This window comes from Abramis brama (genome assembly GCF_963993115.1).
Source record: "Abramis brama genome assembly, chromosome: 1".
In the NCBI taxonomy this organism is placed as follows: domain Eukaryota; kingdom Metazoa; phylum Chordata; class Actinopteri; order Cypriniformes; family Leuciscidae; genus Abramis; species Abramis brama.
Genome location: NC_139963.1, coordinates 43,689,363 through 43,703,291, shown reverse-complemented (window position 1 = coordinate 43,703,291; position 13,929 = coordinate 43,689,363). Strand labels below are relative to the sequence as shown.

At 36.5% G+C, this 13,929-nt stretch overlaps 1 protein-coding gene across 1 annotated transcript; it reads right to left on the bottom strand.

The window, feature by feature from the left end:
- Positions 1-1,211: 1,211 nt before the first annotated feature.
- Positions 1,212-11,931, bottom strand: LOC311095339 (cytochrome P450 2K1-like). Its single transcript, XM_084133817.1, has 9 exons — positions 11,693-11,931; positions 11,456-11,618; positions 7,031-7,180; positions 4,402-4,559; positions 4,128-4,307; positions 3,590-3,731; positions 3,296-3,480; positions 3,075-3,216; positions 1,212-2,610 (listed from the first exon to the last, which is right to left on the bottom strand). Exons 1-9 carry the CDS (start codon positions 11,894-11,896, stop codon positions 2,423-2,425), a joined length of 1,512 nt encoding a protein of 503 aa, XP_083989943.1. The 5' UTR covers positions 11,897-11,931; the 3' UTR covers positions 1,212-2,422.
- Positions 11,932-13,929: the final 1,998 nt, after the last annotated feature.

The window sequence follows — 13,929 nt, the reverse complement described above, 5'->3', positions numbered from 1 at the left end:
GCCAAAAGTTTGGAAACATTACTATTTTTAATGTTTTTGAAAGAAGTTTCTTCTGCTCATCAAGCCTGCATTTATTTGATCAAAAATACAGAAAAAATAATAATAATAATAATATTGTGATATATTATTACAATTTAAAATAATTGGTTTTCAATTTATTATACTTTAAATTATCATTTATTTCTATGGTGCAAAGCTGAATTTTCAGCATCATTACTCCAGTCTTCAGTGTCACATGATCCTTATCATTCTAATATTCTGATTTATTATGAGTGTTGGAAACAGTTCTGCTGCCTAATATATTTGATGAATAAAATGTTAAAAAGAACTGCATTTATTAAAAATAAAAATAAATATTTTCTAATTATATAAATCTTCTTTACGATCACTTTTTTATCAATTTAACACATCCTTGCTGAATAAAAGTATTGATTTATTTCAAAAAAAGAAAGAAAAAAATTACTGACCCCAAATTACTGACCAAGTAGTGTATATTGTTGTTACAAAAGATTTCTAATTTTAAAACATTTTCTTCTTTTTCTTTTTTTATTCATCAAAGTATTGTAAAAAGTATCACAGGTTATGAAAAAATATTAAGCAGCAGAACTGTTTCCACTTTGATAATGAATCATCATATTAGAATGATTTCTAAAGGATAGACTGGAGTAATGATGCTGAAAATTCAGCTTTGCATCACAGAAATAAATGATAATTTAAAGTATAATAAATTGAAAACCAATTATTTTAAATTGTAACATACAAAACATATCACAATATTAATTTTTTTTTCTGTATTTTTGATCAAATAAATGCAGGCTTGATGATCAGAAGAAACTTCTTTCAAAAACTTTAAAAATAGTAATGTTTCCAAACTTTTGGCCTGTACTGTATATGGCATTTTTAAAATTGATTTGCCAAAATTAGTAATGATATTTATTTACAGGTTTATTCAAAATAGCAAAGTTCACATTAAATCTGTATTGTAAAACGTGCTATAAAAGATAATGGGGACTTGACTTGAATGTTAGATGTAATGCTCTTGGTATTTCTGTTTAGGCTGTAATGTGTGTGTGTGTGTATATATATATATATATGCTAAATAATCAATCATGAACACAATGACGGGGTGAAATGGGTTGCGATGCATGGGGCACCAGGTAAAATCTTGCCTAGGGCAGCAAATTGGTCAGGGCCGGCCCTGCTCTAAGTAATACGTCAGCCCAATAGGAAGCTGGCTATTATAGGCTGTGTATAAAAAGCATGTTCTGGAATTTGATATACTCCAAGGGGATTCATCCGATCGTCACCTAACTCGGTCAGCATAAAGCCAAGATATGAGGATTTTAAATTGCGGTTTGGCTGTGGCGAGGCAACACATGTATAGCAAAAAAGGAAACAGGAAGTGTGTTATAACTTCTGCATACATTGATAGATTTTGATGAAACTTCAGCTGTGTGTTCGCTGTAGGAAGCAGATGACATGGATGTGAGTACTGTGAGTCAAAATCATAGCGCCACCAAATGGCAGGTGGAAGCATGTCACTTTCAAATTGCTTTGAAATCACCTTCTTATTTTTACGCAAATATCCTTCAAACTTCAAAATTAAATATGGAGTAATTTTAGCCACAGCCTTAGATGAAATCAACTGAAAAGAAAAGAAGACATTAAAATCTGTGAAGATCTCAGCAGAGGAGGATTAAACAACTCCACAAACAGCATTACCAGCTTCACTTATTACTAACCAGACTGACTTTATTTCTGTCAGACGTCTACAAAAGTTTTTATTGAGAATTAACAGAGGTTTAACTCTAATGTGTTTCACTTGAAGTCACCATAACAGTGATCAGTGTTTCCATTAGTTGGGCTCTTAACTCTTGTTACATCTTTTGTCTGTTTTGGCTGCTGTAACAGTGTGTTTGTTAAATATATTTGCAGCAGCAAAGAAAGCTAAGGTAAAACGAGATCATCCAATTATGCAGTCACAATAATATCTTTTTCACAACACAAACCCTGTGTTACTGCAGCATGAGATCCAGCAATATTATTACATGAAAATTATCATTGTAATTCATTGCTGTAGTTTAACAGTGATGGTAACGTAACACTTTTGATTAATCTCTGAATGAGGTTAGTGATTGAACAGGTTATTTGATGATTTTGGTTTCTATAATCAATATAACTACAATCATTCACAAACCATGAGTGTATGCAAGTGTGACCTACAAAAACACAGTTCAAGCAGCAAGATAAAAACTAATGTTAAGATGACTCTTCTGTAGATGTACGACAGAAATACAAAAATACAAAAACAAAATTAGTGAGAAGAATGAGTAAAATAATGTATGTGTAGAGATTGTCTAACTCATACTGAAACGGTAAAATGTATGCGTTTTCTTCTAAGGACTGATGATATTTTCTTGGATCAGGAGCGTCTGATCGCACACAGCTTGTGTGGGGACGGATTCAAAGTGATTCCGACTATTCCTTTGAGATCCAGATCATCTCCAGACACTCCAGGTGGAGTTGTGAAGCGATAGCTCTGAAGGAGGCAAGTGAAGATCAGGAATAGCGCCATCCTGGCCAAACTCTCTCCCAAACAAACCCTTCGGCCTGAGAGAGAGAGAGAGAGAGAGAGAGAGAGAGAGAGAGAGAGAGAGAGAGAGAGAGAGAGAGAAATGCCCAAATGTGAAATAATTGCTGCAAAATATGTCTCCTCATGCCATGAAATGAGGACAACCAGTGGAACCTCAGATGGATAAATAATTGTACAAATTTTGATTGTTTGATATTCTAGTAATTGTTTTGTTGTTTTTTTTACATTTGATACTGATTTCTTTTCTTCTTCTTCTTCTTCTTCTTTTTTTATAACAGTATTCATGCATTTGTTTACTGATTACTTTTATTGATTATTTGTTCATTGCCTATGTAATGGCCAATGCTTTGGCAATACTGTACAAGTTATGCCATTAAAGCTCATTTGAATTTGAACTGAGAGAGAGAGAAAATTCTGTTTTTAATTCCAAATTAAATGTTTATTTCTTCAAAACACTGGGCGTATAGAGTTGAGTGTATACCTGCAGAAAAGGGCATGAAAGCGTCTCTCTTGACAAGCTGGCCCTTCTCATCTAGGAAGTGCTCTGGGTAAAAGCTGTTTGGTTTCTCCCATTCGCTTGGATCCTTCAAAACAGACGTCAGCAGAGGAACTACAGTGGTACCCTAGAAAATGGAGAAAAAACAATGTTCAAGATGCACATAGTATCTTTTCTAGGCCTACATATTTATTCTTCTCACTGACCTTCTTGATGAAGTATCCATTGAAGTGAACATCACAGCTGGTCTTATGGGGGAGATTCATGGGCACTATGTTGGCCAGTCTCTGGGTTTCATGAATCACTGCATCTGTATATGGTAAGTTCTTCCTGTCGTCCACCACTGGCTGACGTCCACCGATCACCCGGTCAATCTCCTCATGAACTCGATCTGCATTATGGCATATTTTTGTGATTTACGAATCAAATGAATTCAGCTGATGTGAAAAAAAAATAAACATCAGCTTGGGAACAAACACTTTAAATGACTGTGTTTTTACCCTGTATATGAGGGTATTTGGCCATGAGCATCAAACCCCAGCACAGAGTCATTCCTGTCGTGTCAGTACCAGCACCAAATAGATTTCCCACCGTCACAAGAAGATTCTCCTGGTGAAAGTGTGTGTCTTCCTTACAGGATTGCTGACAAGTACAAATCCACAAAGCACAAATGTATACTTTTAATACGGATATTAAGATATATTCCCCCCGACCATTTCTGAACTTTTACCAAAGTGAATATGGAAAATAACATCAAATACGATTAATTAAACGCTTTAGAAGTATTTTTCATTGTTAGTTTATGATAAATAATGTAGTTAACTAATGGTACATTTTTTTTATCTTTTTGTAGTGTTCCCAAATATATTCATATTTAATTTTAATTTAATAACTATGTTCAATAATTAAAAAAATATTTTAAAAAAATATTATTTTATTATTAGTTTTATAGTTTATTTTTAAATTAGTTTCATAAACAAGCTGATGATTTATTTTTTGTTCTTGCTGTATTTCTATGGAACAAGGTGATTACAGTACCTCTTTGCTCTGTTTGCGGATGAGAAAGGAGTCGACAAACCCTCTGCTGTCGTGTGGATTCAGAGTCTCCAGCAGTCCATCGATCAACCTTGTCATTTCTGCTCTAGTTTTCAACACATTTCTTACCATAATCCTTTTGCTTTTGAGGAATGGACCCAACCACGGAAACATATTATAAAGCTACAAGTACACACAGAGAAAAAAAATGCATGTTTTAATGATTTTTTTTTCAAATGAAGTCACCAAAAACATACAGTAAAACATACTTCCATACCATTATAGAAGCCGATCCACTAACTCGAATATTTTCATTTGCTATTTTGACCACTTTGAATTGAGGGTCTGTGTATTCAAATCTGCTGCCGTACACAATAGATGAGATGATGTTTGACACAGCGTAGTTCACAGGCTGTGTTGTGTCGAAGGGTTTCCCTGTGAAGAGCAAACAAATGTCTCTCAACGGATCCTTTAAACTACCCAGCTAACAGACTTTTGTAATAAAAATGAAAAAAACAGTCTTTGTCTGATATTTAAACAGACATGTTGATCTGCTTTACCAATGCAGAAATGTTCTCCATAAAATACCTGCGATTGCCCAGCTAGAAATGTTTTGTTCTAAAAACGTTCTGAGAACATTACCATGAAGTTCTAATAATGTTTTCAGCGGGTAGTTTTATTTTGGTTCCCAGAATATTCTCCTAAAAGGTGCACAGCAAAAACTCCAGTGATAAAAGTTAATGAGTTAATTAAGGGATTAATTGAGCGATGAGTGACCATTATTGAAGACACTTGATGTTAACAAGCAGAATCACTGAAAGAGAAAAATCACTATTTTAAGTCACCATTAAGGTGATCAGTGTTTGCTTTAGTTGGGCTCTTGACCCTTACAATTTTAACTTTAGATTTTATTTGGTTGTTGTAACTGAGTTATAACTGCCAGATGAACAAAGAGAAAAGGTGATCAAATGTTGTTATGTTTTGACATAATCATCATTTTACCTGAACCACAAAACTCATTTACAACCATCTCTGAATTAGATTTATATTGTTGATTTCAGCATCACAGTAACTCTCCAGTATAAGATCCAGAATCTTCAATATATTCCAAAGGATTTCTGAAAAGTTTTTAATAAAAAGACATATTTTGTTTAGGCACACACAGACATCAAGAATCAGTGTATGAATCTCAACAATGGTGACAAACAAAATATTTAATTACTTTGATATTTAATTAATTTGATTCAGGTCAAATTATGATTATGTCAAAACATAACCAACACCACCTGATAATTTTTTTCTTTGTTCATCTGAAAGTTATAACCCAGTTACAACAGCCAAACAAAATCTAAAGTTAAATTTGTAAGGGTCAAGAGCCCAACTAAAACAAACACTGATCACCTTAATAGTGACTTAAAAATAGTGATTTTCTCCTTCAGTGATTCTGCTTGTTAACATCAGGTGTCGTGATGATGTGTTTCCCTCTTTATGATCTGACCCGATCTGACCCCCTTAGACTTTTATCTTTGGGGTCATCTGAAGGCAATTGTCTATGGTGTGAAGATACGAGATGTGCAGCACCTGAAACTACGGATACTGGATGCCTGTGCTGGCATTTCTCCTGCGGTGTTGCTATCAGTGTGTGAAGAGTGGGAGAACAGGGTTGCATTGACAATCCAACACAATGGGCAGCACATTGAACACATTTTATAAGTGGTCAGAAACTTGTAAATAACTCATGAACGAATAAAGTTACGTTGAAACCAAGCACACCATTGTTTTTCTTGTGACATTACCAATAAGTTTGATGTGTCACATGGCCCTCTTCCTATTGAAAAAACAAAAGTTGTATCCAGGATGGCCGACTTCTAAATGGCCACCATGGTCACCACCCATCTTGAGGAGTTTGCCCCCTCACATATACTAATGTGCCACAAACAGGACTTTAATATCACCAGCCATTCCCATGTTATTACGGTGTATCCATATAAATGGCCCACCCTGTACATTCCGTCATCTCAGGCCTCAATGATATCCTCAAAACATTTTGCGAAAGTTGATTTGATAATGTTCCTCCTTTGTTATTATGGAACATTGTATAATCTTTTATCTCAACATCCTTCCTAAAACATCCTCAAAATGTTACAGTTAAAACGTTATATCTTAGTTTACATTTAACCTTATAGAAACATTTGAAATGCGAAATGAGAAAATATCCTTAAAAAATTTGAACATAACATATCATAACGTTTTCTTTAAAACATTAACCAAACTTGTAGGGAATGTTAGCCAAAGTTCTGAGAACATTCCCTGCTAGCTGGATAAACACAAACTTAATCAAAGTCAAGGGTCAATAGCCCAACTAAAGCAAACACTGATCTCCATGATGGTGACCTCAAAAGAAACATTTTCAATAAGACATCAACATCTAAACCTCTGTTAATTCTCAATAAAACTTTTGTAGACGTCTGACAGAAATAAAGTCAGTCTGGTTTGTAATAAGTGAAGCTGGTAATGCTGTTTGTGGAGTTATTCAATCAGATCTTGAGAGAGTTAATGTATTTTATCTTCAGTTCAAGGCTGTATCTGAATAAAGTTGTAGTTTGTGTTCTTATTACTCTTTCAAAAGATGATTGAAAGAATGTTTCAGGAACATCATACTAACCTTTAAATAACATTCTAGTAACATTAAGGAAACTGTACATTTTTATGTTCTTGGAATGTTAGAAAATCAACGTTCCTAGAATGTGGAATTTTAAATCAAAATTAAGTTGAAAGAACGTTTGAAGAACATTATACCTTTTAAAAAATGTTCCTCTAACGTCAGGAACGTTCTTATAAAATAAATTATGTTAGCTGGGTAAGAGCATGATTGCAGATGTCCATAAATGTGTTTCAGTTTGTACCTTCAAACTTATCAAACTCTCCTTTCAGATACTGAATTTCCTCTATGATTTTCTCTTCACTTCCTCTCTTGCCCATCCCATAGTCCCGCAGGTTGCTGAGAGCGAAGCGTCGCATCTCTCTCCAGTTCTCTCCATTGGAAAAGAGGATTCCTGATCAACACAGAAAGAACCAACTGTTCACAAGTCTAGAAATTAGAAAGTTTGGGAAATTCCCAATCAGACATTTTCTTAACGCATTTGGCTGCACTAAACTCCAATGGCAGAAGCAACAATAAGCAGAATATAGCTGCAAAGAGGCAATTATCAGGGCCAAGCACAATGAACACGAAAAGTCATGCCAACATGGCTGGGAGTATCAGACCAACTGCAACAATCAAGTCAAGTCAAGTCAAGTCAAGTTTATTTATATAGCGCTTTTCACAATACAGATTGTATCAAAGCAGCTTCTGTCACAGTGTCTGGTTTGTGTTCCCTGGGTAACCACTAGAGGTCCTCTTCCCCCACGGTGTCTTTCACTCTTAACTACATTTCCCATCATCCTGTTCTGTCACTCATTGATCATTGCACACAGCTGTTTCCCGTCACCTTGTTAGTATCTGTGTGTATATATACCCTGTTTGTTTCAGTGTTTGTCACGGAGTCCTTGTTATTCGGCACACCACTTTGAGGTCTGTTTTCCGCTCTGTCTTGCCTGTTCTTGTTTTGTCTCTTGTTTGGATTGCTTTATGGACTTTGACCCCTGCCTGGACTGTTTATGATTACGGACTTCCCCAATAAATAATACTGCAATTGGATCCCCTGTTTCCCGAGTGTGGTTCGTGACAGCTTCACAGTATTAAATTAAAACAATACATCAATGTTTGTTTCTAGTGGAAAACGTCCACGTTTGGTAATGCTGATCAATAGTATTGTTGATTGATTAATTAAACTAAATATCCCCAAATATCCCCAACTGAGCAAGCCAAAAGCAACAGTGGCAAGGAACCGAAAAACTCCATCAGGTGACCTAATGGAGAAAAAAAAACTTGGGGGAACCCAGGCTCAGTCGGGGGCCAGTTCTCCTCTGGTGTTTATGAACTAGAGGTCGGATTAAAAGTATTATATGAATGCCTGGCTGAAGAGATGCGTCTTTAATCTAGTTTTAAACTGGGAGAGCGAGTCTGAGCAACGAACAGTATCAGGAAGACTATTCCAGAGTTTTGAATGAGCAACAATGAGCAATTAAAGACATATTAAGACCATTTTAGGCAAAATGGCTGAAAAATCACAAGTAAAATCATTTGATTTAATGGTTCATCACTTTTGACCAATAGGTGGTAGCCTGACTTCGTCATACTCATATTCTAGGCAGAATGTGAGTCTGATACTGCTCCATAGGGCTTTCATTATGAGGCGTGTCTTAACCGAACCAGGAAAAAACAAAACTCTGCACTCAATTGGATAGACCTACAACCAATCAGAGCAACGCAGTGAGCGACGCATAGTTGTCAACAGAGTTCAACTGCACACACGCAGGAAGAAGTTGTGAAGTAATGTGTAACGTAATAATAAAGCACTCCATGAGTAGCCTGACTACGTCAGACTTCGTACTTCCGCTCAATTTAATTTCCTTTTTGTACTCAGTCTGAGACAGTGTCATAGCTTTCCGTTTTCCTCCGGCCTGAAAACAGACGGCCAATCAATGAACAGAGGGCGGGCTGAGAGCCGTGACGTAGATGCTGATTGTACCGTGGATTTACTTCACATAATCTGCAAAAGTCGTTCACAGCCATGTTCACTCCAGTATTTCGCTCGATGATTTTGTTTTCGCATCATACATGTGTTTACAGTGGAAGTTAGATGCGGCTGAGCATGCGCATAACACAAGCCATAACCAAATGTTATGTGATTGGCTTACGGGTAACCAATGATTTTAAACTTCAGACAAGCGGAAAGAAAACGCTTTTCAATTATGCCATGCTTGACTATGTCTACGAAGCAAAGCGAAGTAGCAGAGTTTGGTATTACCAGGCTACTCCATGAGTGTGACCAAAGGAGAAACCACAATGACCACAGGGTTTTCATTGCGTCCCATCTTCTTAGCGACCATCGGAGTCAGCTGATAAATTAAACTTTTGCCGAATCCCGTAGGAAGGACGGCAAACACATCTTTCCGATCGACAAATGCCTTGATTGCGGTTCTCTGTTCGTCTTTTAAAATTAATTGATTTATTGATTTAAAAATTTATTTATTTTATAACAGACGCGATAGCGGAATCTAAACATCTCAATTCTCCTGCTGCAGTCATCTTTGTTGAAAACCAATTCAACCCAAGCGCTCTTTGGTGATGTGGGTGATTACGTAACCGCAGATCATCTGTCCATCATCAATTAAAGCCCGCCCTGGCAATTTGATTGGCTCGGCCTTCTGGGAACTCCAGTCTAGACTTAAGATTGGTGCGCTAATTTCCTTAACTGCTTTTAAAAAAAGAATATCTGATATGTGGACGGACACGTGCAATTGTTGTAATTAATGGTGGGTGGATATTGACTTCTAGCCCTTATTTCATTTGTTTATATATCATAACCTCATTGCATCTTCACATGCAAATATTTTGTATATTTTGTGTAAATCTGCTTTGTATTTTATATTGTAATTTATTGTCTTGCAACCTATGATTGAACGTGCTATACAGGACTCCCTTGTAAAAGAGACTGTCTCTCAATGGGATTTTTCCTGTTTAAATAAAGGTTTTATATATATAATTACTCCTCAACAGATCGAGTCCAGACCGAACTTCCCGACCAAAAAATGTTGTGGGCGAGGTTCGGGCTGGCACCCAGGCTAAATAGCTGGCGCTGTGACTAAATTATTGTGGTGTGGTCAGAATAAGGTGGCAATAACACATGCAAATTTTGGTGTCAAAATGCCAAAGCATTGTAGAGATACAGTCATTTTGGCATCATGCCATCAAATTTGTTGATGCATTATATGAAAACGGTTTTGTCTATCGACACAAAATCCATAGCTTTTTGTTGGCACAATCTGAAAATGATCTGACTAGAATGTGGAGGAAATCAGACAAACCGTCTAAGAAGAGTTTTAAAAAGTAGGTTTTGAAAAAGAAAAAATCTAAATGGCAGACAGGAAGTTTGGCCAAATATGGCCAAAGTGGTATTTATGTTCCCGGCATGACCCACGGAATCATTGGGTCTGAATTCATTACAATAGGTTAATGCAATCAAACGTTATTAGCATTTTTTGGAATATGGAAAATTGGGATTCATGCTGCACCTAATCTAAAGAGATTTTTGGCCAAAGAGTTTAGAAGTTATAAGCAAAAATAGCCATTTTACATATCTACTTTCATACCACTAGGAGGCACTGTGCTAAAATTGTGCCAAATCTTTCGAAAAAAATTTAATTCGCGAAAATATTTTCTTTATGTCATAGGGATCAAATAGTCTTGGGCCAAGGAATCAGAACAACTACAAAAAAAATGTTTCTAGCCCTTACAGTTCAAATGTTATTAACATAAACATGAGTGCAAATTTGGACAGTTGATAGCGCTAGAGGGATTGAGTTTGAGACACCAAACTTGCTATGGTGACAGTTCAGACTGTCCTCTATTTATGTGCCAAATTTCATAACTTTCCCACAAGCAGTTCTATGTGGTGCCATAGACTTCCAGAGTGGAAGAAGAATAATAAGAACGCCAACGATCACCTTTGGTGCTTGGCCCCTAAAAACTAACCAACACAATGAGATGCCAGCACAGCTTTCATTTATGCTACATAACAAACAGCATAGCACTCAACACACTTGGGGCCAGATTTACTAAACAAGGCAAATTAGCATGAGAGCGCAATTCCAAAAAAGCACAGATGGGAGTGGAAAGTTCTGCATGTGATCTACTGATGACGCACACATTGAAGAATACAGACACAGCCGGATCATTTCCATAATGATGTGCAGGTGGATGCTGCACATTGGTGGTGGTTGAGGAGATTCCCCCCTTCTATGTAAAGCGCTTTGAGGTCTCAGAAAAAGCGCTATATAAATGTAACAAATTATAATGACCAGTCTACCAAGAACAGCGCAAATGGTTTAAGACATGCTTTTTTTGGGTGGTAAATAATGGTGTAAATACCAGTAAATTGACTAGTTCAAACCTTAGTAAATCATCTTGCATGATTCATTTAAATATTAATTTTGCTTCTGAAAGAGATACTCCAACAACTGCAATAAGGTCAGCAGCAAAATTAACTGCCCACGCATTTTTTTCAGCGCTATTTTTTCAATGTGTGTCTTTAGTTAATCCTGAGAGTATTAGTCTTCAATGCCAAAAAAGGGTTTGCGCTGCTGCAGGCTGTAAGTAAATCTGGCCCTTGGATGGTAAATTAAGAACTGATTTAAATGCAAACACAGCATTCAGTTATTCTTACCATGACCATCGGTAATTATCCTGAAAGATGGTGTAATATCTCGCTCCCCAAACTCTTCTGCGTAGTTCACGAGAGCTTCTTTAACAGTTTTGTGTCCAGCTAGTACCACAACTTTTTTAGGACCCCAAAACACTTGGAAAACATTCCCGTAGGTTCTGGACAGCTGGAGGACACAAAGAAAGACATATGTTAAAATGTTACTATTATTGTTTAAATGTGTCTATGTCAAGTTCTCACCTCACAAAGGGTGTCAAATGGTCTCTTGAGGTCAAGGGTCAGCAGGTTCCCCAGCAGTGGCAGAGGTTTGGGTCCCGGTGGCTCTTTCCCCTCTTTCTGAGATCTGGATCCAGAGGAAAGCAAATACAAAAACAGAAGCAACAGCAAAGCACCCAGTGATGTACCTGTGCTGAGAAACTGCAGAAGTGACTCGATTACTGCCATTTTCTCTCTCAGCTTCTGAACTGATGCACTCACAGATTTAGAGCTGATATGTAAGGGAGGGACCTTGTGTGATCCTAAACAAACCTTAAAAATCCATGAGAATAGAGGGTTTATGTGGTTACATAAGCATGTATGTGACACCCTGTGGTGAATCATTAACCTTCATTAGCTTGTTAAAACAACACAGGAACATTATTCAAGCAATAAAGCCTTAAAAGCAAAACATTTGGTTTAACACAATCTTTGCTCCAATATTATTTAATTTACATCATTAAAGCATCCCTTTTGTTTATATATTATGCACTGTCCCAACAATGCACAGCAAAGCAGGTCTGAACTGTGACACACAGAGATACTGCAAAACTCATTAATGGTTCCCATCATGCATTGCGGTATGAATAAATTATGATCTGAATTGTCTTAGTCATTTCTTTTTCCTTATTGAATATCCAGTTTGTCACCATTGTTGAGATTCATACACTGATTCTTGATGTCTGTGTGTCTAAAAGAAAGTTTTTTTTTATTTATTTTTTATCAGAACAACTTTTTTAAATTCCTTTGGAATTTATTGAAAATTTTGGATCTTATGCTGTTGAATCACAATAATCAATACTGCAATCAACAATATCAATTTAAGTCAGAAATAAGGTTCTGAATGAGTTTAGTGATTCAGGTCAAAACATAACACCAACTGAAATCTAATGTTAATAGTTTAAGGGTCAAGAGTCCAACTAAAGCAAATACTGACCACCATAATTTAGATTTTCTCCTTCAGTGATTCTGCTTGTTAATATCAGGTGTCTTCAATAATGGTCAATCATCAAACAAATCAAGCTCTTAATTAGCTCATTAACTTTAACACTGATTCAGTGTTATTTAACACTCATATTTTAACACTTATACACTCTTGTCATCTCAGGCCTCAATAATATTCTCAAAACATTTTAAGAATGTTGATTTTTTTTAATGTTCCTCCTCTGCATGGAACATTGTGCCAGTGTTTTATTGAGAATATTGTATAATCTGTTATCTCAACAACATTCCCAAAACATCCTCAAAATGATACAGTTAAAATGTTATAACTTAGTTTACATTTAACCTTATAGGAACATTATTTGAAATGATAAAACATCCTTAAAACATTCTTCGAACATTACATTCAAATGTTTTCTTTAAAACAGGGTTCACCAATCTCGGTCCTGGAGGGCCCTCCAGGACCGAGATTGGTGAATCCTGCTTTAAAACATTAACCAAACCTGAAGGGAATGTTAGCCAAATTTCTGAGAACGTTCCCTGCTAGCTGGGTAGATGTGTTTGCTGTACGGCTTAAGAAGACCTTAGACTTTCTAACATGTAATATAACAGAAATAGAGAAAGATACAGGAACACTGGGTTCCTGCTTGTTCTGTAAACATTTGAGAAAGTTACCGTTATCATAATGGGGACCCGACACATATCACTGAGTGCTGCTATCAGTTGTTTTTGGTTCACCTATGAACAGAGGGAGGAGAGTGTGGGCTCTGGCCAGAGGTGGGAAATCCAGGGGCCAATGAGTAGAAGTCCTGCCATATGTTTATTCCACCCATGAACTCAGTCAGCTGATTTCACTAATTAGTTCTCTCTCCTGTCTGAATTAGCAAATCCAGGTGATTGGAACAAAATACTGAGGAGGACTTTTACTTTCTGAACCTGGACTTTACACCTCTGCATAGCAATGCCACATGACATTTCAGCCATAGCCTTAGATGAAATCAACTGAAGAGAAAAGAAGTCAATACATTTGTGAAGATCTCAGCAGAGGAGGATTAAACAACTCCACAAACAGCATTACCAGCTTCACTTATTACTAACCAAGCCCGTAAGAACTCTGTTAATCTTCAGAACACAGTTTAAGATATTTTTGATTTAGTCCGAGAGCTTTCTGTCCCTCCATTGAAAATGTATGGACGGTATACTGTCCATGTCCAGAAAGCTAATACAGACATCATCAAAGTAGTCCAAGTGACTACAGTGGCTCAATCTTAAGTTTATAA